At 40.6% G+C, this 25,007-nt stretch overlaps 2 protein-coding genes and 1 long non-coding RNA gene across 3 annotated transcripts; all 3 read left to right on the top strand.

Annotated features, from left to right (window-relative positions):
- The first annotated feature begins 5,462 nt into the window (after positions 1-5,462).
- On the top strand, positions 5,463-6,212 carry LOC113031737 (uncharacterized). Its single transcript, XR_003273776.1, has 2 exons — positions 5,463-5,771; positions 5,878-6,212. It is a non-coding gene; the product is annotated as an uncharacterized LOC113031737 (long non-coding RNA).
- Positions 6,213-8,427: 2,215 nt separating this feature from the next.
- Positions 8,428-9,865, top strand: LOC113031734 (prostate-associated microseminoprotein-like). The gene is made up of 4 exons (XM_026184092.1): positions 8,428-8,556; positions 8,652-8,759; positions 9,261-9,369; positions 9,532-9,865. Exons 2-4 carry the CDS (start codon positions 8,654-8,656, stop codon positions 9,704-9,706), a joined length of 390 nt encoding a protein of 129 aa, XP_026039877.1. The 5' UTR covers positions 8,428-8,556; positions 8,652-8,653; the 3' UTR covers positions 9,707-9,865.
- Positions 9,866-10,444: 579 nt separating this feature from the next.
- Positions 10,445-23,644, top strand: nbn (nibrin). The gene is made up of 17 exons (XM_026184042.1): positions 10,445-10,613; positions 11,388-11,509; positions 12,966-13,087; positions 14,342-14,501; positions 14,587-14,690; positions 14,771-14,888; positions 15,862-16,052; positions 16,144-16,238; positions 16,336-16,468; positions 16,572-16,780; positions 17,116-17,284; positions 17,574-18,219; positions 18,359-18,448; positions 19,112-19,252; positions 19,658-19,771; positions 19,845-19,894; positions 23,356-23,644. Exons 1-17 carry the CDS (start codon positions 10,580-10,582, stop codon positions 23,387-23,389), a joined length of 2,532 nt encoding a protein of 843 aa, XP_026039827.1. The 5' UTR covers positions 10,445-10,579; the 3' UTR covers positions 23,390-23,644.
- Positions 23,645-25,007: the final 1,363 nt, after the last annotated feature.

The following is a 25,007-nucleotide window of genomic DNA, read 5'->3' as shown; positions in this document are numbered from 1 at the left end:
ACCCAGGTACCTAAAGCTGCTCACCCTCTCCACTTCACTCTCCTGGATAAACAGCGGCTGGTGAGGCCTCTTCTTCTTCCTCACGTCCACTATCATCTCCTTTGTTTTGTTAGTGTTGAGGGTGAGGTTGTTGTCCTCACACCATGACACCAGACAGGCCACCTCTCTCCTATAAGCCGCTTCATCCCCTCCAGTAATGCGACCGATCACTGCAGTGTCATCCGCGAACTTAAGTATGATGTTCTCTTTGTTGGAGGCGACACAGTCGTGACTGTACAGGGTGCAGAGGATGGGGCTGAGGACGCAACCCTGTGGAACTCCAGTGTTTGTAATAATGCTGACTGAAGTCCTGTTGCTGATCCTGACAGACTGAGGCCTGCCAGTCAAAAAGTTCTGTAGCCAGTCGCAGAGGGTGGGGTGCAGGCTGAGTGCAGACAGTTGCTGATGAGTTCGTAAGGGATGACCGTGTTGAAGGCGGAGCTATAGTCAGCAAAGACTACCCTGATATTTCTCTTAATATCACCACTCTCTCAAAACACTTTGCAATGATTCGAGTAAGTGCAACTGGTCATTTAGTCATTTAGGCAGGTGGCGGGGCTTTTCTTGGGGTGAGGGATGATAGTTGTGGTCTTGAAGCATGTGGGAACGATGCTCTGACTGAGGGAAAGGTCAAAGATGGAGGTGAGAACATCAGCCAGCTCATTCACATGCTCTAAGGGCCCTTCCAGGGATGTTGTCTGGTCCTGATGCTTTGCGGGGGTTGATCTTCCTCAGGATTTTGTGCACTTGGTCTATTGAGACCGCTGGCGGGGGAGACAGTCGGGTAATCTGGGGTTTCTGGGAGGTCTGGAGGGTCTGGGAGATCTGGGAGGTCTGGGAGGTCTCAAAGCGGGTGTAAAACAGGTTGAGATCATCCATCAGCCTGCGTGCAGAGTTGATGGTGTTGGTGGTGGCCCTATACTCTGTGATATGCTGCAGGTCTTGCCACATCCGCCCGGGGCCAGCAGAAGAATGGAAGCCATCCAGCTGCTTTCTCTACTGCCTCTTAGCTGCTGTAATGGCTTTCCTCAGTCCGTACTACGAAGCTTTGTGCTCCATCTCATTGCCTGATCTGAATGCAGCATCCTCCACTTTGATCCAGGGCTTCTGGTTGAGGAACTTTCTGATTTGTGTGGTGGGCACAATATTGTCAACACAGGTGCTGATGTACCCAGTCACATATTCAGCATAGTCCTGTATGTTGACAGAACAGTTCTCCTTAGTGGCTGCAGTTTGAAACACATCCCAATCTGTTTGAGCAAAACAGTCCTGCAAGATGCTCTCAGTTTCTGGGGTTCTCTGGGGATCAAACCAGGAACCTTATTGCTGTGGGAGGACACTGCTGTTGTTTTAAGCCGACAAAATTCTTCCTTAGTAGATTAAAAAACACTGTGGGCCACCACCAATCACAATTTTATCCTGATCCCTATCAGTATCCTTTAAAATACCACCAATACATTTCAATCAGATACATTTTTTACAGCAAAGGTGCACATTATAGGTTAGCTATTTATAGCACCAAATCACAACAACAGTTGCCTCAACCAGCACATTATAGTAAGGTAAAGACCCTACAATAACACAGAGAAAGCCAACGTAATAACATTTTTCAAAACAATGAAATCGTACAATTTATATCCATGAGTCCATGAAATATTTGAAACATCTAATAGTTGGATTAACACCATTCTGATATGGTGTTAAATGTCATTATGAGCATCAAGAAGAAATACTTTTTGTTCAGAAATGATCTTTTAGTTTCTGATTGCCACCCAGCTGCAAAGAACCTTTGTGTGATTTTTGGCAGTGCTTCTATGCAAAGTAAATTCCTCAGTAAGCTGGAGGCTTACCACCCTTCACGTGACTTTGAGAGAGTAATTCAAACCTTTAATACTGCTTGATTAGACTGTTGTAATTCTCTCATTGTTGGGTTTGATCCGTTGTCACTTGTTGGCTGTGGGCTGTATAAAATGCTTGCCTTCTGGTAGGAAAAATAGGACGTGATCATGTCACACCTGTACTGGCATCTTTACATTCCAGGATCCAGTTTAAAAATGAACTTACTTGCTTTTAAGAGTTTGAATGGCCTGGCACCACGCTACTTAACTGAGCTTTTACAGTCCTACACTGCTGCCAAAGCACTGAGGCCTACAAACCATGCAAAATCAGTCTTATGTATGGTGCTTTATAATGCATATAGTGTATTTATTGGTGATTTAATTATTTTTTTTATTGGATATTTAGCATAACCTGTGTAGCACTTTTGTAAAATACAGTATAGAGATAAACTTTGACTTGACTTGCAGCAGGTGCACTTAGTAAACTAGTCCCTGAGTTTCTCTGTACCTAAAAGTGTAAAGCAGAGCTAAAGTTTTTTGTTTGTTTGTTTGTTTTTTAGACAACAACAAAAAAACAAGTGTCTGAAAGCATTAATGAAAAATCAATATATGTAACATTTCTCACAGCTTTGCTAAAGAGTGCAAACAGATGGTGACCTTCCTCTCACTCTCCCTGCCATAAAGTAATTTATATTAGTTGGCCGAGAACACATTGCACACAATAGTTAAGGCGTGGGACTTGTAAGGCGCATGGTTGTGAAATACTGTTCCTGCCCACTAACCTGTATCCTGGTTGCACAGGTAATAGTTTATACATGCAAACACAGACAGAATGAGAAAGAACAATGAACCAGTCAGACAGTGTTTTTATGTATTGAATAATGCTGCTGTCCTCCATTCTGCTCCTTCGTGAAGGCGTTTGTGTGTCGGTTTCATATTTGACTGCATGTAAATATAAGCTGGCGGAAAAAAAACTAAATGCTGCACAACTAAAATAAAAATGGAAAGCATCTTCCACTTTTGCTTTCACTGTGAACCTATTAACCGTATGTACATCTGATTTGTGTCTTGGACGCTGTGTTCTGGCCTTTAGTTTGGATCACTTTTATTAATTTATTTTCCTCTGTTAGATAACTCCTCCACGTCCAGCGCTGAAAACACAGAGATATTGAATAACCACTGTTAACCTTGTCTGCCTCGCTCCTTTTTAGTGACCCTGCCTCTGCGTCAGTATGTGTGTGCATGAGAGAGAGAGAGAAAGAGCGAGCATAATTAACTGACCAATCGCAGAACCCAGAGCTTTGATGCATCACTCTATATAAACTTCAGTCTGTTATTCTTGTGAAGCTTCGGCTGTACAGCTTGTGTTCTGGTCGATCGTACAGTGTCATTATTTGTGTGTCCTCCATCAGTCCACAGTTGCTCTATCTAATTGTTAATTTTAGGTGTATATATTAATATAACATGAATATTACATAGGGTTATTCATAGCATATATGTTAAACGATATATAACATGAGCTACAGGGGGTAGAAATGACTGTGCATGAACACATATACGTTTGAAATGAAGAGTTGATTGACTGAAAGTCTTACTCAGAGATGAGAACATTTAAGGGTGTCTGTCTGTCGGGTTCAGCATTCATGAATTGACTTTATTATTAAAGGGTTGTTTTTTTTTAAAGCATTTTATCCTTTAACTAGAAACTTAACCAGAGCAGAGAGAAGACAAGAGGTGAAGAGACAGGTGTAAAATGACATGTGACAGAAGTCCTCACTTGGTGTCAAATCAGGGACGTAGCAGCTCAATCCTACAGAAGGTCTGCTATTCCTTTAGATTTGTTAAGCAGTTGCACAGAAGTGATTATATATGAGATCAGTCCCATTAAATTTAATCATGACTGCATGTAACAATCGGTTACTGCATGATCAGGTTTACAAAATCACTTCATTGGTTGTAATTTGTGTTTAAAGTGATTTACTGTTAGTGATGTTATCTGCCCCTTTTTATAAAAGCACAGAATCAGCACGTTTTCACACTCTTGTGATCCTTTTTCTGTCGGACTAAGACAAGCTGCAAGCAATGTCTTAGTTCTGCAATCTTATCAGCAACACAGCAAAACTAATACTTCAGCTAAACTGAAACCTCTTTCAGATTAACTTAAATTAACTCTTAATCCTTAAACATGTTATTAGAAAACAGAAAAACTTGGACTAAACTAAAGGGATGTAATTTTCCTCTTAGGTCTTTGAGATGAGGGCACTATAAAAAGGCTTTCAAGCAAACTCTTTTGTCTTTAGTAATGCAAAGGATGTTAGTTGTTTTGTTAAATCTCATGCAATTCATTTTTAAAATCACTTTCCTCTGTATCACCCTGTCATCTCTCACTCTGCTTCACACTGCCAGCCATCTGCTGGAGATTAAAACACTCCCCCAGGCTCACAATTAGGCAATCGAGGGGCTATCATTCCGCCCCAATAGGCTGACAAGGTCGGCGTCATACCAGGAGAGGATACAGAGGCGGCAGCAAGGGACATTTAATCTGACTGATGTCATAAACGTAAACTGTAGTGTGTGATTTGATGTGTATGAGCAGAAATGTACAATTAAGAATGCACCTGTGTTAAAAAAAATAGCCAGATTCTCTGTAGGCGATGACGCTGTTTTATGTTTAGCGCAAAAATATGTTAGAGTCGTCGAACACAAAGTGGAAGTTATAACAAACCACCCTGACATTCAGAGGTCACACTGACAGCTGGAGGTCACTGAGATTTTAGAGTCAATCCTCAGTCTGCCTCAATGTCACAAGTCTAGCAGAACCGGTTAAACTTTACAGTCATTCTCACGTTAAAATAAAAATATCAAGCAATTGAAAACATAACAGAGCTATTTAATGAATGTCGATCCATGGACACTAAACAGTGTTCACATTTTGAAGTAAAAGTCAACTTTTTGCCTTTGAATTGATGTGGAGTTTGAAATTAAGGTAATATTGTTTAAAGTTCTGCTTAACACAATAAAATTGGGTATTTCTCAGACAAAAAATTACCTTGTACTGCTTTCACATTTAGATGCTCTCGATTGTTGTAATAATGACGGAAAACATATTTAAAAGGATTTTATTTTCCTCCTGTAACCATGTTCAATGCAAACAAACATAATTTAGAAGTTTTATTTGTTTTAAATATATTTATATTTTTAAAGATAATCTTAGATACGACCTGTGACTTTACTGAAATGACCGTCACATTCACTCTTGTCCTCCCTACAGGCAATAACTGAGTGTTATTTGACTCTGCACTCATGTCAGTGTGTGTGTGTGTGTGTGTGTGTGTGTGTGTGTGTGTGTGTGTGTGTGTACTCACAGTGGGATGAACATTACATCTATTGATCCAGCTAATGTGGGGAGGAAAGACTGCAGGCCACAGCAGCTGATCAATATACCTTTAATTACATGGGACACAGAGTGTGTGTTACTGAAAGAGTGGATGTTGGTGGTCCCCCCCCCCCCCCCCCCCCCCATAATCAAGGGACTGCATATATATAAATGCTGTCCCACTGGGGACAGGCTCACAGACTCACACACATTCGACAACATTTTTATTATTTTTCTACTTTTTATTAATCAGCATGCCAGTTTTGCGAAGGACCTGCTGATGGGATGCTGGGACTCCACCTGCGCATAGAGAGAATGAGTGAGTATCTTTATTTTTGTTTGTTTCATTGCTATCAAGAGTGTTTCTTTATGTAGATCATTCCTCTTCTCTTGCCTTTGCACCAACTGTATTTCCTGAAGCTAACAGAGACGCTGATCTCAAATGCCAACACGATCTCTGGCTCCCTCGCCCTCTGGGCCTCTGGTCTGTCTTTTTCTTTCTGGAGAAGGTTGTTCAAGTCAGTATTAGTTAAATTCAGCTCAACAATCTGACTGATTATGCGATGTTTGTCACTTCCTAATTTTTTTTTTACCTCACTGCCTCATGTTTCTTTTGTGCAACAGGTTTTTCCAGCCTGCAGGATTCTTCCTGGTTTGCCAGAAGCTGTGTGATATGTTTGATATTCGGTTGTTCTTGTGCTTTATAATGTCAACTAAATATCAGACATATTCCTACAGAGTCCGGCACTGACTTCTGACCTTGCTTCATCCCTGAAAAAAGGCCTGTGTGACGTGAGACGTTCTGCAAAATAAATATGGCGCCAATGGAAATCTTTACAAGTACATGATTGCAATTCTTAAATAGCAAATTTTTAAAATATATACGTAAATGATTAAGCTTGAGAATGATCTCTTTATACTCTGAATGACGCAAATAAAAAAAATGAGTGAATATCGGCTTCAGCTGTCTGTCCACTCTTTCTCTCAAACACACGCAGGCATGTACACAAGTACACAATTACAATCTTGTTACAAACAGCTGACACAGTAAAGACGTGCATTGTTTGGTTTTTTTTTTGTTTGTTTTCTCTTTAAACGAGGATCTGACTGCATGGAAACATCCTGCTTCATGAGCAAATAGGCGTTGCTGTCAGTGTTTGTCTTACCAGAGAAGAAGTCAGGTCTTTCACGTCCTCCTCTTTATTCTTCCAATCATTTATTTATTTATTTTTTACATTTCAACAATTGAAAAAAAAATTAAACAAAATATAAGGACTTTAGGTAATATTCTGGTTCCCCATCTGCTCTCCTGGAGATTTTCTTTTCCCATTTTTTTCTGGTAGGAATGCAAAATGCGAAATTTTATTTTATTTAATGTCTGACTATTAAGTATCTTTTCCCATAAAATGGAATAGAATAGCCTTTATTGTCGTTGTACATAGTATTATCATGCAATTTGACTTCGACAAAGAGTCCACCCACTGCATTCCTCAAAGGACATTTTATTATGCAATATCTTATATGAATAGGCTGGAAGGAATGTGTCAAATGCAAAACTGGTGGAGCCGGTAGGAAAGATGGTTATCTCCTATTTTCATTCTTTCTTTTTTAATTTCTTTTTATATTTTGCAGGTTTTCAATTAGATAATGGACGTGCTCCCTATGAACGAATCATACCGTACTTTGTGATTATTGCTCCCTTCAATTTTTTTAAAGGTAGACTTAACAAACTGACAAACACAATAAAGCAGAGCCCTCGCCCATAACGACCAGCAGAAAAGTTGTTGGATGATAAGTCTATGATGAGACAGTGCACAAAAATTCCAGTCCACTGTGATCAACTGTCACCAATCCCTCAATAAAGTCATGTAAGCTAAATGTCAGTTTTTCCAGTGTGAGAATTCCCATTAACTCAGCATAGCAGTACTTTGCTGTGGGTGCATTCCTGGGACAGGTTTAATAAAATGATTTTCTCTATGACAAACAGAGCTAACACCTCTGTTTACTTTTATTTAAGTACGTGTAAGTGTATTACAATGGATTACATTGACTCTAACTGTTTGTTTTTTTGAACAAAACTTTTCTGACATCAAGACAGATTGGTTCTTATATAGCTCTAACACTCACTCACACACGTACACTGTTCCTATGCTTCAAATCAAATATGACTAGCCAATGGCCGATCAGATGAACGAGGGTTAAAAAAAATCGCAGTGTGTGTGTGCGCGCGCGCATGTGTGTGCGTGTGTGTGTGTGTGAGTGTGTGTGTGTGTCTGTGTGTGTGTGCGCATATGAGCTTATGCTATCACAGGATTCAAGGTGGCTTCTTCAAACACAACCCACAACAAAGAAGAAAAAACATAATGAGCTCAAATTTTATCAGGCGGCCTTCAGATATTGTTAGATGTTGCGTCGTCTCTTGTGTTCCTAAAATAAACCCCACAATGACGCACGCCACACATGAAGAGACTTTTATAAGAAAAATTAGATAAAGTTCACTGAATCATTTGAAATCCTATTTGGACTAATGTTGTTCCCATGATGATTCATTAATTAAAGGACATGAAATTGAATAAAGCAAGTGACATGCTTCAGTGACTTTTAAAATTAGTCATTTGTAAGCAAAAGACAATCAGCCAAGATCTCTGTTTGAAGGCTAAAATATGATATCAGTCCTTAACTATAAAGAAACAAACCTGTCCTTTCATATTACTTCTTTAGCAGCGGGGTCAAAGGTTTATGTTTTTGCTCATGCACACGCATGTAGCTGCTCGTATGTTAGACAATAGGCCAGAGCCTGGTTGTCCTATATAGGGTGTCATCAGCACGATCTACAGATAGAGTCAAATGGCACCCCATGAAACAAATGTTATCTGAAAGAGTGCACACTGTATACTCTGGGGCACTGTCTGCAAAGCAGTGCAAGGGGGAATGACAAACACTGCAACAAATGTGCTTGTTGTGTGTGCATATAATGTGTGTGTGGTGTATATGTGCCGTAAACATCTGCTGGTAATTAATGAGTGGGAGGTTTGTGGACACATGGCAACAAAGAAAGTAGAAAGTGAGTGTGTTCTGATAAAAAAAAAGGGGGGGGGGGGGGGTGGGGGGAACGTGCTGCTGCGGTATAAATAGAGAGAGACCAGGAGGAGAGAGTGCATCAGTTCAGGAGGGGCACTGAGGAGGAGACGGAGGAAGAAGCAAGAAGAGGGTGGATGACAGAAGGAGGACGCGCAGAGGAGACCTGAGAGACAATACAGCATCAGAACATTTTTATACACAGTGCTGGAAACTTCAACCCGAGTGAGAGCATCAACCTGAGTACTGAGTTGATGAACCTGAGTCAGACTGATGTGTTCATGGTGTTTCTTTAACCTTTGCACTTCTTCTATTTTCAGAAATGGCAAACACAGCAAGTATGCTTCTGGCTCTACTGTCTTTCCTGAGTGCCACTGTTCCATGCTTTTCTGTGTACAGCAGTGGCGAATGCTTCTTCAACACTAAAGGTATCATATATCCTACATTATGTAATTAGACACTTCTTTTTTTCTTTTTTCTTTTTTTTTGGTGCTCATACCTAATGTTTTCTGAATGTCTCCATCCACTTAGTCTGTGTGCTGTGGTTGCTCATCAGATGCACATTTTATAACAGGATTGGTTCAAAAGCTTCAGATGCATACTAATGTAATAAGCTACAAAGTATGAAGAGGTTGCAGTTTTCTTTACACAAACATTCAGAGCATCTATACCTGAGAGAAGGTAATTCAGTGAAGTGCAGGAGGGAAAAAGCTGCATTTAAAGTGGTTTTATAGCATTTTTTTTGTTCTTGTGTAGTTAACTTCTAAAACTGCAAAAAAAAAGTATTTAGCCATTTTTTTAAATATAATTTAATTCTGTGATGAACATTTTTAATATATATACTTATTCTCGTAAATTTTGAATGTAACGGCATGGAATGAGTTTTATTTAATCTTCATCTTCTCTTTCTCATGTTTGTCATTTTTAAGGGACCTGTGAACACATGGGACAGATGTACGGGATAGGAGAAAGCTGGATCACCAGTGACTGCTACCAGTGTGTTTGCATGGAGCCTTTCGGAGTGGGATGCTGTGACCAGTGAGTTTCCTTACACACACACACACACACACACACACACACACACACACACACACACACACACACACACACACACACACACACACACACACACACACACCAACAAGCACAGACTGTATTTTGATGTGGCTAAACATAACTAAACACTAATCTTTCCTGCAGTGGATCTCAGCCTGTGGACTATCCAGATTGGTGCGAGGTCATCCGTAAGCCAGATTCTTGCACCAGCGTTGCAGTGATGAAAGTCAATCACAAACTGCCGTGCCTCTGGGGACAAGGCCGTCTCAGGACAGCTGCAGGGCAGCCGTGGAAATCTGACAACGATCCCTTATTTTGAATTCAGCAAATAAAACCAAAGATAACAATAGATAAAATGTGATACTTATTAAGAATAACTAAATAAATTATTGGTTTTAGTTTATCATAAACTAGTCAATTTTACACAAAAAAGCAATTACCTCCATATCTGTTTCGCAGTATTATATTAATAATTATATTTGTCATTTTAATATTTTGACGTTTGTTATTGAACTGTCACTTTAAATGTGTTACATGTGTCTGGTTCACCTTTTAAGATCAAATAAAATCTACAATATATCTGATTTATGGCTTTTTCAAATTTGTTACTGTGTCATTATTTTATATAAATATATTTCTTTGTTATTTTTCAAACACTTAACTGTAACCATAGTGTTTATAAACTGCACAATGGCTTCTCTAGCTTTCTAACTGGTATTTAGAGCAAAAGTCGGCAACTGAAGAGAGGTCAGTGTTTTGAAAATATAAAGGATCGCAATGGTTATTTCCACACTTATTCCAGCATTTTATATTTAATTTATTTATTGATTCAAATTCCTAATTTTCTAAGGTACGGTATGGTTGTGGTGTAGAAACAGCTAATGGGAGTCATTATATTTGTGCTTCTATGATCACTGTGGGTCAAGACGAGACACTCTCTGTATATATGCACAGCTAATTTTTTTTTCTTTTATTCTAAATTTTTATCAGATAGTGTTTAAAGTTTTCGAGAGTGAAACGCAGTTTTCGAACTTTTATTTTGAAAGCGCGGCGCATAGTTATGACGACACAGTGGCGAGGGTGAAGCGGTCCGGCGAGTTAATAGTTGTTCTTAACTGTTTGCTGAAAACATTGCTTTATTTCTGAGTTGCGGCTAGTTTTAATATATGCCAAAGCAACAGAGGGCAGTATAATGTGGATACTGACGCCCCAGCAGCAGCCTACAGGTAACATTTCGTGTCATGACGGCGTTTTATAGAAGCTTTATTTATGACGCTGCAGGCCGGGCAAAGTTAGCACCTTGATGATGGAGTTAGCAGCTATCTGAGAAACACTAGATTAAAGCATTTAAAGCATGGTTCACACAGGAGGCATCTGTCTGGTTAGCAGCCCGTTAGGCTGCATGTTTGCTGTGCTGTCATGTGTTTATACTCTGTGTTAATTTAATGTTGCTAAACAGGTTAATGTGTTATCTAAGCATGATGCTTTGGTTCTAAATGAGCTTATGGGAAGTTGAAATTAATGGTAGCAACTATAAACAAGACGTCAAATGATCTGAATTTAAATGTTTCCAGCAGTCAAAGTCAAAAACTCAAACCTTTTTTCTAATTAATGACCTGAATATGTAATTAATACGATTTATGTATGGATTGATTTACAGTAGGAGCACAACTTCTTACACCACAGGTAACCTGTAGGTAGAAGAGGATTTAATCGCTGCTTTGTCAGTCATGTGCTCTATCACATGACCCTCAGTTATTTATACAAAAAACCCAAAACAAAACAAAAAACAGGTTTGTTCTGGGAATTTTGATTTTACCCAGAAAACAAATATCAAAGATATAAAGAATGTGGATCATTTTGCGATAACGTTTTGTTTGTTACAAGATAAAATGTACAATTTTCTTAAAAAATTCCTGGATGCAAAACTTCAAAAGGGGATAACTTTTAAGTTGAAGAAAAGATAAGAAAATCACTAACCTGCCGTCTGTCACTCACAGCTGAGGCCTGCTATCTCCTCTCGGGTAAAGCGTACGTGGTGGGCCGAAAGAATTGTGACATTCTTCTTCCGAGTGACCAGTCTATCAGCAGGGCTCACGCTCACCTAAGTGCTACAGAGCAGGTGAGACAAGGCAGGGAAAGGATCAGGTGGTATGAACAGAGAACAAACAGTTGTAGTGTTTATATACAGTTTATACACACTCAGTGGTAACTTTATTAGGTACACAAGTGAAATCTGTTGCAATCAAATACAGCTGTGCTGTCCTGGGCTTTAAATGTGCATTTTTTACTCCCTTTTACTCATTGTTTGCGGTGTATGTAACAACACAAACCCTGCTACTGCTATGACAACAAGCTTTAATCTTTAAATCTTGCATGCTTTTATTTGATCAAGGCTAGACTAATGTAGATGCTGGTCTTAATGTTTTCCATTGCAGTTTTGCAGCTGTTTCAAAATGCTGCAGCTTGCATTTCAACTGGGAAGAACACACTATCAGTTATTTTTCTGATAGATTTTAAGATTTAATTACTTGTTTTTAAATACTTAAGTGAACACCCTCCTTCACATCATGCTTTTAGAGGCATTTAACGAAGCCCAAATCCAGGGGTTCAAATGTTTCTCAGAGTTTACCCCGTTGTGTCAGATCTGCTGCTTTACCAGCCTGTTTTAAATCTATCCTTAGGGCCTATTCCTAAACTTTAATCCAGCTTGTGCTGAGACATATTTATTATATGTAATGTTAAGGAAGCAAAGACATTTTAGTGACTTTTTTTGTCTTTTTCCTGGTTTACCAGAACATCAGTAAAAATCCTCTTGGTATTCCTTGAAGCACCAGTGAAATATTTGCCTGCATGATGACACTTTGGTGCAGAAGGTGGTGCTGCTGCGCTACTCCTACATTACTAGGCCTGAATGTAGTAAATCATGCCACCACTCAGCTGTAATTGTTGTGCAGTCTAAGAAATTCTCCATTTGGTTTTTACCAAAAGCTATGCAAGCTGTGCTGAGTGATGCACTTGCAAAATAAAACACATATGATGTCATTTTAATTGCAATTTTAAAAAACTGCTACATGCTCACACATTGTTTTGTTCTTCTGAGACTCGCGTGGAGCTCCCACAGTATTTATCAGCTGCCAAATATGGATTGTTTGGCTTGCCAGATCTGTGTGGTTTCTTGTTGCTTGCCTTAAGAAGCTTCTGAATTTGTTTCTTTCTCTTTCTGTTTACTTGATGCCTTTTATTGATACATTCATAAACCTGCTGGACTATAAAACATAAAATTAAATTTTATCTAAAATGATAAAATGTCTATTAAAGCTTGACTTTCATTACAGTTTAACTTCTGTGCCATTTTATCTCCCTTGGATGTCACCGTGACCTCCCAAAAAGGGTTTTATTCATAATTCAAGAATGCATTAATTATTTCACATTAATATCTAATCAGCAAAGTGATGGAGTCTGGCTCATAGTCAACACATTTGGTCAGATGATGAACGCTGATAGCAATACTGAGACCGATCTTCAGTAAAGACATTGAACATGTGATGATTGCTCTCATGTATTCTGCTTTTTAGACGCTGACTCTGAAAGACACCTCCAAGTATGGTACATTTGTCAACAACCAACAGATTACAACACCGGTGAACCTGAAATCAGGGGATTTAGTGACTTTTGGGGTTTTTCAAAGCAAATTCAGGTATGCAGAAGAGATATGGTTATATTTCTTGAATTTTTACACAATGTCTTAATGCATGCTTGATCATCCAGGTAAGTAAATCCCAAAAGGTTGATTCTGTTCTGGACGTAGCGTTTTCAGTGGGAGAAATGTTTCATGGTCATGAGAATTTGCATATTGATGATCAAGGAACTGACCTCCCAGCCCATTATTCATTCAGTGGTGCTAGTTTCAGTCATTGTGCAATGTACTGTTTATAAGGTTGGGGAAACCTGCAGTCAGCTGAGACTGAAGAGGTCAATTGGATGAGTGATGAAACGTTTCCCCCACTGAAAATGCTACATCCAGATGAACAGAATCAACTTTTTGAGAACTTTTACAAAAGCTAATTTATTTATTTATTTATTTATTTAGGACAGTGGATGTTAATGAACATAAATGTAAAAAAAAAATTGCATGAATGTAAACATGCCAGATTATAGCCAAAGGCTATCTGTTGTCCTTAAACATAAAAAAATAGACATAATAATTCATAAAAATTCATCATTCATTCATAATGGGGCGACCGTGGCTCAGGGGGTTGGGAATCGCATCTGTAACCGGAAGGTCGCCGGTTCGATCCCTGGGCTCTCTGTCCTGGTCGTTGTGTCCTTGGGCAAGACACTTTACCCTACTTGCCTACTGGTGTTGGCCAGAGGGGCCGATGGCGCGATATGGCAGCCTCGCTTCTGTCAGTCTGCCCCAGGGCAGCTGTGACTACAACTGTAGCTTGCCTCCACCAGTGTATGAATGTGAGAGTGAATGAATAGTGGTATTGTAAAGCACTTTGGGTGCCTTGAAAAGCGCTATATAAATCCAATCCATTATTATTATTATTATAATAAAAACTCCATCACCAAACTTACACATACACACCATTCTGTTCCCAAATAAAACATTAAAACTATACAACTCATACATGAGTTGTATAGTTTAGAATTCATACAACTATACAACTCATGTATGAGTTGTATAGTTGTATGAATGTATAGTTGTATGAATTCTAAAAGGATTGTTTTATCTGCGCATGCATACAAAAAATAACAAGCTCAGTTTCAACTTTGGTTAGCTATACTATTATGAGAGCTGTTTTGTCATATTATTTATTATTTGTACTTGTTTGTTGCTGTTCTTACTGTCTTGGCGCAACAGTGACCTCGTTATTTTCTCTTGGATTAATAAAACGTTCTGATTGTGGTTGGTTGTATCTCAATCACCGTGTCCTCTTTGTGTTAGTGTGGTTCATCTGCAGCCAGTCGTGTGTTCATCGTGTTTGGACAACGATGGCCAAGCGTCGCTCTCTCAGGCCGTGCTAGCTTTGGGTGGAAAGCTGGTCAGCAGCTGGTCTCAGGACTGCACCCACCTGGTTATGTCTTCTGTTAAAGTTACCATTAAGGTCAGGACCCGACTTTGTACCATCGCTAGCTCCTGTGGCATGTTTGTTCGTTACTTTTTTTGTTTTTGTTTTTTTTCTTAATTAGACCATTTCTGCTCTGCTGTGCTGCTGTCCCATCGTGAAGCCAGAGTTCTTCTCAGAGCTCAGCAGAGCTGTTCAGCAGAAGTTACCGCCTCCTAAAGCCGAGAGGTACAGTACAAACCATTCCCATGGATACACGGCAACGCTGAAGCGGAGCTCAACGCCGTCTTCTCTCTGTGTTTTTTAAGTTTCATTCCTGAGATCGATGAGCCCAGCTTGAATAAAGACGATGTTAATCTTGGAGCGGTTCCACTTCGCAAACAGCTTTACAGTGGCCGGACCTTTATTTTCCTCAGCGCCAAACAGGTTAGTCACCTTTTTTTGATCTAATCACAATATACACTCACCTGCCACTTTATTAGATACACTTATTCAACTACTCTTTAACAAAAACATCTAATCAGACAATAACATTGCAGAAGCTCACTGCATTTAGGCACCAGAATTTGGTGTAAATAACAAGAAAGCATGGATCCATCCATCCTAATATTTAACAAAGACATTAGCGCATACTTCAGTACTTCTTGTGTGGCATTTATGGTTAAGTCCCATTGTGATAAATCGTATATGGATAAATAAATAAAAACACCTGACTGTGCAGATGAGGTGAGTTCTGGTGCACCGCAGGGCATTTTCACATTATGAAACCTCATCAGGGACATAAACTTATCTCTGCTGTTTGGCCTTTTCTCTTATGTGAGATGAATGAGGTTAAAGACCTAATGGATTCATCTTTTTATCTTTTTTGCATGTTTTTCTTTTGACGTGCACACTCTGCTAACTGTGATGTGATATTTTTGTTAACTTTATACAACCTACGTTGCATCCATGCTTTGCATAGCTAACTTTTTGGCTTCAAATTATCATTAGAATGTAAATAAATATGACACCGATCATATTTAGATTGTCTGCTTATCTGCTTTGCTGTGCAGCAGGGATGAAATCTCACAGGAAACTGAAGGCATGCGCACACAATGAAAGCAGAAAACAGTGCTTTTGTTTTCTCTGTAGCTCTGGGTAACTTTCCCCAGGTAGCTGAAGTGCTGGATGCTGGAACAATTGAAATAACTATGGAAACTTCACCAGGCAAAAAGAGCTTTTGTCTGAGGAGGCAAAGGAAGTGAAGGTGAAATTCAAAGGAGCCAAAAGCAATCTCTGGGCAGATATTCACTCAAGAGTTTGGCATGAGGGGCATCCTTGCTAAACTGATGTTTCTATGTTTATCTGTAGTTTATTTGTGTATGTGTGTTAATATGTGGCTCTACTGTGCTGTTTCCAGCTGAAGCGCCTTCGTGTGGCAGTGAGTTTTGGAGGTGGCAGGAGTCAGCTGCTGGAGGAGGGCAGCCTGCCTCGTGACCTGCTGGAGTCTCCGCAGAGCTGTGTGGTCGATTTTACAACAGGTGCCTCCCAAACTCTGCTGTCTCCCTCCGCAACAGAGTGGGCAAACTCTGTGAAGAGCATCGTTGAAAGGTTCACACTCCCTTTGTTCTGCAGGGTGTTGATCATTTGTTTGTGTTGACTGAATTATTTCTGAATCTTTCTCCTTTTAACACTGGCACAGAAAAGGCCTTCGAGTCATCACAGAGTCTGAAATCGGTCTGGCTGCCATCTATGCTTCCTGTGAAAAATACTGCAATCCCTCAAGCTCAGACTCAGGTGGCTGACCAAACAAAAAAAACACACAAGAGTTTCTATATTTATTTGTTTTCTTATACGTTTCCTTGGATTGCTTTGTTTCTTTTTTGTGTCTTAGACTCTGTACCAAAAGTGACACCCAGAATCCCAAGCGCCTCGCTGTCACAGAGCGTAGCTGTGGATGAGACCGTGTTACCTGCAGCATCGCAGGACATCACGGCGTATGCAGCGAACACAGAGACATCACAGAGGTTCAGACAAGCACTTACAGACACCATGATGTCCCCGTCAAAAACGTTGCCTTAGTCGTCTTCTTCATCTGAGGTGTTTCAGTTCACTTTTTTGCGTTTTCAGGATGCGGGTTTCTGAGGTCACCGGGGTGACGTCGGTAGGGGAGACGCCTGAGAAGAAGCCGCACCAGTATGCCAGTCAGCTCCGTGTAATCAGCCTCGTGGCTCAGAAAACGACCACTCAGTGTATTGTGGATGAAACAATGAGCTCGTCGCTCACCACTGCAGCAAACGCAGAATCACAGAAGAAGAAGTCTGAATCCAAGCTAGCAGGTAGCTGCATGAGTGAATCAGAAATACAGCGATTGATAGTTTTCTTACATTGTCTGAGCTTAACAGAGGACTAATCCAGCACCCGTGCTGGATTTTTACTCCTTGGCCATAAAAAATGTAGGTATAGGGTTTTGTTGTGGGTGCCGTGAATACGATAACTCGAGAACAACACGATATAGGATTTTGAAATTACTAAAAATCTCAGACGAGTTTAAAACATGGCGCCCTTGACCTCAAGGTCAGTCATCTACCTTGTCAACAGCTATGCATGTTCCAGCCTAATACCTGTTCTGCTAATATCTTTATTTTTAAAAATGAGTGTTTTTCTGTTTCAGGTGAAGACAGTTTTGACATCAGACCACAGCCATCAACTCCTAAGACTAACAGTGGCACCAAGACTTTCCCTCCGAAGAAGTCTCCTCAGAAACCAAAAATCTCTTCACAAGCTTCTCCACAGAAACAGTCGACTCTGACCACTTTCTTTCAGCCAGCCAGCAAGAAAAGGTAAATCTGTGTTTAGGATTGAAAAAGAAAACCCACAGCAGGAAATCACACTGTTTAGATTTTTTTTTTTTTTAAGTTTTGAAGACAAATGTGTGACTGTTTTCTCTCATGGGACCTCAAATTATGACACTTCAGATCTTTGCAAACTAATCTCTGATATACTGAAATAAAGAGGAAGTAGTACCACATGAAAGGAATATTTTTCATATATATATATATATATATATATTAAAGAAAAAACATTATCTATTTCTGCCCATCTCTCTCTCTAATTTATCCTCTCATCCAGGCATTTGGAGGACGAGCCCTCGGCTGTCACGTCAGAGCCAAAGCGACCTGCACTAGCATCATCCGTCACTGCTCGGGCACCACACACCCCGGCCATGTCTGAAGAAATCCCCCCACTTACACACAGAGGCCCTGCTACTGTGTCCCAGACTCCACTCGGGTCAGCAGCTGATTTGTTCGCAGGACGGTCAGAGGCTCGCTCAGAGGAACCACAGAGTAGAAAGAGGAAGGAGATGGAAGATGTGATACAGATGGAGGAACTGGAGTCCATTATGTCTGAAGATATGGACTGCTTTGATGAGCAACCCTCAATTAATCAAGGCCAGCAAGCAAAACCTGAGCACAGTTCAGCTAAACAGAAACAAGTTTTAAATACTGCGGAGTCTTCGAGCAAGAGGCAACGTGTCCACCTAGAGAAAAATGGGATAACCAATCAAAGGCCACAGGCAGGTTCGGAGAAAGAATCGAGTTTGCAGAAGAACAGCCAGCGATCTGAACAGCACGCTGTCCGTATTAAGACAGAGCCAGCTGACCCAGCTGACTGCACAACGGCTAATCGTGGGTCGAGTAAACTAGAAGAAATGTCATCAGCCAGTACGAGTAAAGATGTGATTCCTTTTGAAGAAGATGATGTGTCCTTCATTGAGGTGAGGAAAGATGATTTACTGTCTGTAATTCAGTCTGCAGACAACTGAAGCTGAAACTGAAACTACATCAGTATACCCAACTATAACCCAGCTATGTTTGAGAATGATTATTTCTCAGTTTCCACCTTCTTTTTTTTAGGATTTAGAACTACTCAATGCAGATATTCCTCAGCCTAAAGAAGAGATTAAAAGCCCTCTGAAACCAGTTGTGATCAAACAGGAAGTCCAAGTGAGTTGTTCTCTTTTCCTCCTGAAGACCAAGCTCAGTTTTCTTGCTCATTTCTAGTAGAAGAAATATTTTACGCTTTATATATGTGACTATATTAACAGTGTGTATTTAATGAATCTCAAAGACCTATCAGGTAGGGGTGGGGTAAAAAACAACCTGATACGATGTAGTATCGTGATATTGTATCGATGCAGGGCCAACAAATATCGAGGCTTGAAACTGAAAAATGCCCAACACTTAGCTGGACAATAATAATTCAGAGCTAACTAGTGGTCCAGTCACATGAGTAAAAATCAGACAGCAGATTGATATGGCTGGTTTTAGTGACAGTGATGCTGAAGTGAGATAACTTTATCTTATTGAATAAACCAGATATTGATAAAGTTGAACTTTTAGGAAATAATTTGCTGTTGAAAAGAGGTGATAAATCATAAAAATATCTTATTGCAATACTCGGTATATTACAGCATTTTAGAAATCGCATTGGAGCATGCATGGCCTTTATTTGAAGCTGTCTGTCATCCAGGCGTTGGTAGTTTAGCCTAAGCTTGTCAGGGTCCATACTGCATATAGCCTGAGCACTGTGTTTCTGTTTTAGCTGCTGTTTGATACCATATAAATGTCTTAGAAAGAAGCCTGCCTGACAGAAGTGCGTTGTTGCAGGAGTCAAAGATCGATGAAGACCTTCCTAAGAAGCTGCTGTTGGTGGAGTTTAAATCTCTCACCGTGGCAGCTCCTCCCAAAGCCAAGCAAAATCAGATGCAGGGCAATGGCCACATAAAGAACTTCAAATGTTTCCGCAAGGTCAGCCGGTGATGACTCTCACACACACACACACACACACACACACACACACACACACACACACACACACACACACACACACACAGCAGAGGCTCATTTCAAATGTAAAATAAGTCATTAAATAAATTATTCAGTTAATTCAGTTTTCCATCCAACAATACGTGTCACCCCCTGGGTAAGTTAAAAAAAGACAACTCACATTTCAAGATATGAAGTGAAAGTTTAAAAATAAAAGTTTTTTAATTGTTTTAAGTATTTTTGCATAATCAATTAATCTTTTTTTTATAAAATTTCCTTTATTTTTAAAGATGTTTTTCTGAGTTTATCAGATGTTCTAATTTGACTTTAAGACCCGACAAAGACCACGTCTGTGGTTTTGTTTTTTTGTTTTTGTCTGTGACACAGAGTCGTGTGCCGGGCTCGGAGGGCTTTCATCACATTATTGGAGGATCTGATCTGCTGGTTCACAACCGGGGCAAGAACTCTGATCTGGATGAATGGTTGAAAGATGCAGCTGAGGTGCTGTCGCCCCTCTTATTTGTTTATTATTTGATTTATGACTTTGAATTGAATGAATTTTTGTCTGTCTCAGGAGGAGCAACAGAGCAGGAGGGACGAGACCATAGGAGATGATCTCTTTAGGTGAGAAATGGGATCTAATAATCTGTAACGAGACCACATGAAGTAGCCTTGTTATTCCTTTACAGTGTCCTTAAAACGCATCTATGCCTTCTGTGCCACGATTCAGCTTTGACAATTTTATTTTGGCCGCTTCTTCGGTTTGTCATACAGATTTAGTATATTGTTAGCTTTGCTTGTTTTTTGTGACCTGATGTCTGACAACAAAAGGGACAGGCCAGCTCACCAGGGTTCTCAAACTTTGGACCTGATCTAAGAGAAACCCGTGTAAAACTCGGAACAAGTCAAACACTAATGTGTTGACTTTTTTTTTTTGCCTGTCCTGTTTGGCTCTTTTGCCATCAGAATTGTTGTCTAAAGGCAAAGAAAGATGCCCAACGGATTTACTTTACCAAATGGACCATCCCAGCCTTGCTGTATTGGTCTATTTGATTCACCTTTGCTTTTATTGTTTATTTTATTTTCATTTGCTGAACACGGGACAGACTTGACTGGGGAAAAGAAAGGGGAGAAAGAGAGAGGGAAAGAAAAAGAGCAGGGAAGAGGGACGGTGATAAAGGGCAAAAAGCAAAAACCAACAAAACAAACAGACAAAAAATACATATATCAATCACCTGGATCACCTGTTGAGAAAGAAAAAAGAGAAAACAAGCAAAGAAAAAGAGAGCAATATAATAAACAACATCATCGCGATGATCTGTGTGAATATAACAGTAAATATTAAATATTATTGTGCAGCACGTAACATCGACAGCACACAGTGTGCTTTGAGGTAGGAGCCAAAAAGGGTGTAGTTTGTGTGTGTGAGCACCCGTGTGTACACCTGTGAGCATGGACGCGCTTGTATTTAAAAGGTTCCTTCATGTAATGATCTGCTAGAGGGTGTGGGGGGCCACAGCCCCGTCCTCCTGGGCATGAAGCAGGTATGGAGGAGATCAAGGCTCCAGACATCCAGAGGCCCTCAGAGCACAAGAGACCAAGGAAGACCAACGGAGGGGCAGCCGCGCCACTGTCCCAGAAAGAGCTGAGGAGAGTCCCAGATGAGGGCTCACTCAGCAGCTGCGGAGCAGAAGCCAGGGGGGGTTGCAGTCACGTGCCCGTGAGCTCCGCCGGCAGCCAGCTGTGCCAGAGTGACCGAGCCCCAGGCCAAGAGGCCGAGGGCACCCCACCCCCGAAGGGGCCCGAGCGAGCCCCAGGCTCCAGGCCCCGACAAGCAGCCACCTAGGGATGGCTGGTACGATACCAGTACCAAACCAGTACTTTTGAAACGGTGCCGTTGCTTAAACGGTGCTCGAACCGGTGCTTAAAGAATGGAGAACACACACTTTGTCCAAAAACCTCTCATGTTTAGCTGTTTTTTTTGTAAAAAGATAACAATTTTAGCCTTTTCTGCAACTAGAGGGCATATATGGTATCACTCTTGGCTGGAAGCAGTGCTTAAACAATGGAAAAAACACAAACTTTGTCCAAAAACCTCTCATGTTTAGCTGTTTCCCTCTTTTTCTTTGGTTATTTTAGCCTTTTTGGCCAGAGTGAAGGGAGCATCTGCCATCAAATAAGAGGACAGCCGCATGTAGCTGTGATGATGTTTGCTAGTTCACCTTACGTGCATTAATGTAATAACGTGGTTAGCCTACTCAACATAAATTACACACGAACAACATTAAGCTACTCACGCAGAGAAGAACGGCTGCTGCCATCATCATCATACGTCATCATTTCTGCTACACTGGCAGGGCTAGGGGCCAGGACTCTCCTCTTCGGGTTTTTGGGGGATGTTGCTAACTCCGGGTCCGATAACAGGCAACCCACCCGCAGTAGATGCGCTCGGTGTGAGGTCTCGCAGCAAGCTATCAAATACGGCGCATTTCTTGGCTTTAAAAAAACCCCCGCTATGCGTCGCCAGGTGTTTCATCAGATTCAAGGTGTTACCTCCTTTGACAGTATCAGCTTAAAGCACTTGTTGCAGGCTGCTGAGTTTGCATCTTTTGCTGTGAACTACAGCCAGACTTTTGACCGCTTTGCCTTGGGCATTTTTAATCTGTAGCTCTGCTCTAAAAGAACGTACGTACCTGGGCCCGCCTATTATCCTTGGAAAGGTAAAATGATTGGCTAGAATTCAAAGTGTATGACATCTCAGGGGGAAAAAGCACCGAAATGTGCACTGCTTTACGGTCTGGTTACTACCGTTTATGTCGGAACCGGTGCCATAATGGCACCGGATACCGGTACCCATCCCTACAGCCACCAGGAGTGAGCCGGTGTGTACCTGGACGCCCATCCCCAGGGCCGTGCAGATCGTAGTAGTTTAAAGGGGCGGGGGGGATGCCTCACATCCTTCACAATGTTATTTGCCTTACTCCATCCATGGTCCCTATAAATGCTTTCTAAGCTTGGTAATGCAATTCCCAACAGCTTACTACCTCGTGCTGCTGTCTTGCCTCAGAAGCATTTTCAAACCAACAAATGATACAGCAAGTAAACACAATTTCAGTAAAGGCACAAGAAAACATGTGATGCATTTTAAAATCTGCTTAGAAAGATAAAAGTTTCCTTGAAAACGATGTTCTTTGTTGTGTCTTACTATCCACGAAGAGTCCTGTTTCAGTCTATAGTCGAGCACAACTCAACTCCAGGGAGCTACTCATGTGCATGTTTGTGACCAAACTGGTGGTCCAAATGATGCCAGGAGGATGCCTGGATGTTGCTTTTTAGAGGTTTTCTTGTTGTTGCCTCTCCTGTGCACCTCTTGTTACTTTAATGTACTTTAATGGATTCACACTGGATAATACTTCCTACAAAAAGCTCCAAATCCTTTCCCAGTAATTGTTGACCCCGTTGTCATTCAAGTGAAACCTTCACATCTCTGTCTCTCATAGAAGAGCTGTTTGCTCTCATCCATGACAGCCTGGGAGGTAAAAATACTCCAAAGGTTCTACGAAGCCTCAGCTGCTACACTCAGGAGCACAGGACATAATTAGCCGAGAATTATGGATACGGGGCTTCAGCAGCTCCAGCTTAACCAGTCAGAACCTAGAGATTGTTTCGTCACCACCGTTGCCTGGGTAACGGGTGATGTAAGCCGGCGCTGGTTTTTTTCTTTCTTTGACTAAGCAGAAAAGAGACCGTCTGAGATTGATTTTGTGTGTGTGTGTGTGTCAAGGCTGAGTTGTTTGATCACTGAGTCATGCTCAGTCAGTCATGCGTAGTCAGGGAACAGACTCTGCTGCTAAGAAAACAGTCCAGTACCTTTTTTTTTTTTCAACGTCTAAACCAAGTTTCCAGACGTGGTTTATTGGGAGCTTGTTTGCTTTGAGCTGTTCAAACATTGTCCCCGTTTTACAGGGCTAATTTGGGCTGTTTTTTATTGTTTGTTCAAAATGCCTCTTAGGACATTGAGGAGTGATGCATGAGGAATGTTAAAAGCCCGTACTGAGATTGTGTTTTTGTGTGTGTGTCTTTAGGTACAACCCCACCAAACTAAGCAAGAGGAGATGAAATGCCTTCGTTTCAACATCCTCCAGAGGGGATTCATTTCAGAGGTACAGGAAGTATCAGCCCTGTGTGGAAGGACTCTAACTTCATGTATCTCTTTATGTTTGTATTTCATTTGTAAGTCATTGTTTTGGTTGCTGTTCCTGTTCTGTTTTTTGTTTTTTTTAGCTCGTCTAATTAAGCCACTGACAGAGGAAATGTAACCAAAAAAATAGTCGCATGTTCTGAGTTTTTTTTTTCCAGTTTTTATTTGTCAATAATAAAAAACATGGCATACAAAACATTAAAAATGCTTCAGTTGTACAAGAGTGCTTCAAAACTCTACATGCTGAAAGCAGCTTTTCCTTCACTTTGAAGTTTAAGACCCAATGTGTTCCCTGGTTTTAGCAGAACTACAGTAGAAACTCCAGAGAGATTCAAGTGTTACCGTTTCTTGAGCGATCTCTAGAGAGCCGACCTCGCAGGCACTTTACCAGATATGAGACTGTTCAGATAAAGAGTCCTCGTGCCAAGCATTTGTTGGCCTTTCTGTGCAGATAACTAAATCCTACCTGCCCCCACATAATCACAGATAGTGTGGCTTATAAGTTAAGGGTTAATTTGGCATTCAGCATGAATTGTGCAATAACAGAAGTTATTTGTTTTTTTTGTAGTGGGCTACAGTGTGGCAAAAGTAGTCAGGAGACTGCCTTCAAACACAATTTGAAATAATAAGGTTACATAGCTTAAGTTTTTGATTCCTAAGTTACCTTTTGAAATCTGTACAAGTCTGAACAGAAAATATAAATAATCTTGTTGCTTTAGAAGCTATGATCAGGTGTGTCTTACCCTGATGTAACAGCCTCATATTTTTCTCTTTAAGTAAAGACAGTAATCTCCATTTTTGAGTCATTCAGCCCCCTGTGTCGTCCTTAAATTCACTCTTCTCGCATCTGTCCTCGTAGCTTTACTGTCTGTTAACTCAGCAGCTGCTGCTAGGCAAAAGGTCATGCCTGCATGCATATATTTAATATTTATATCAAAACAGTAGTCCAAGTACATGAAAATAGTTCAAGGGTATAACTCAGGTGGAACACAAGTATCAACATTTTCACTAGTTAACTGTTATATGAGTGTCAAAACAGTACTGCTTTAAGCTATTCTGTTAGTGGAAAAAGTAATATGACTACGTTACATCTTATTTAGTAATGCATTGCCCCCGACACTGACTTATTTTGTACTGAAGGGGGGCACATCACATCACAGTAAAGAAAGCATGAGCTGTGCGTGAGCGGCAAAAAAAAAATATTCATGCACATTATTCAGACAGGGATTAAATTAAAAACAGGAATTAAAAATTGATTGCTATGGTCACTTTTTAATAACCTTTCTCTTATTTGGCACTTAACAAAACAGTCATGGCTGTCTACTGTGATAGTGTAATGGTAAATGGGCAGACATGAGGTGCAATCAAAAAGTTCTAGGACTGCGCTTGTAAAACTCAAAATGCTTGCTTGACTTAAATTTGGTCTATATCCCCCTTCAGGGTTAACTTCCTGTGCACCGCTGGGCTGCTGTCAGTTTGACGTTATTTTTAGGTCGCTTTGTAGCGGTGTCAATTTTGTTAATAAATAATTTTTAG

This window comes from Astatotilapia calliptera, chromosome 11 (genome assembly GCF_900246225.1).
Source record: "Astatotilapia calliptera chromosome 11, fAstCal1.2, whole genome shotgun sequence".
Lineage (NCBI taxonomy): Eukaryota > Metazoa > Chordata > Actinopteri > Cichliformes > Cichlidae > Astatotilapia > Astatotilapia calliptera.
The sequence above is the reverse complement of the archived record's forward strand: the minus strand, read 5'-3'. Positions and strand labels throughout refer to the sequence as shown.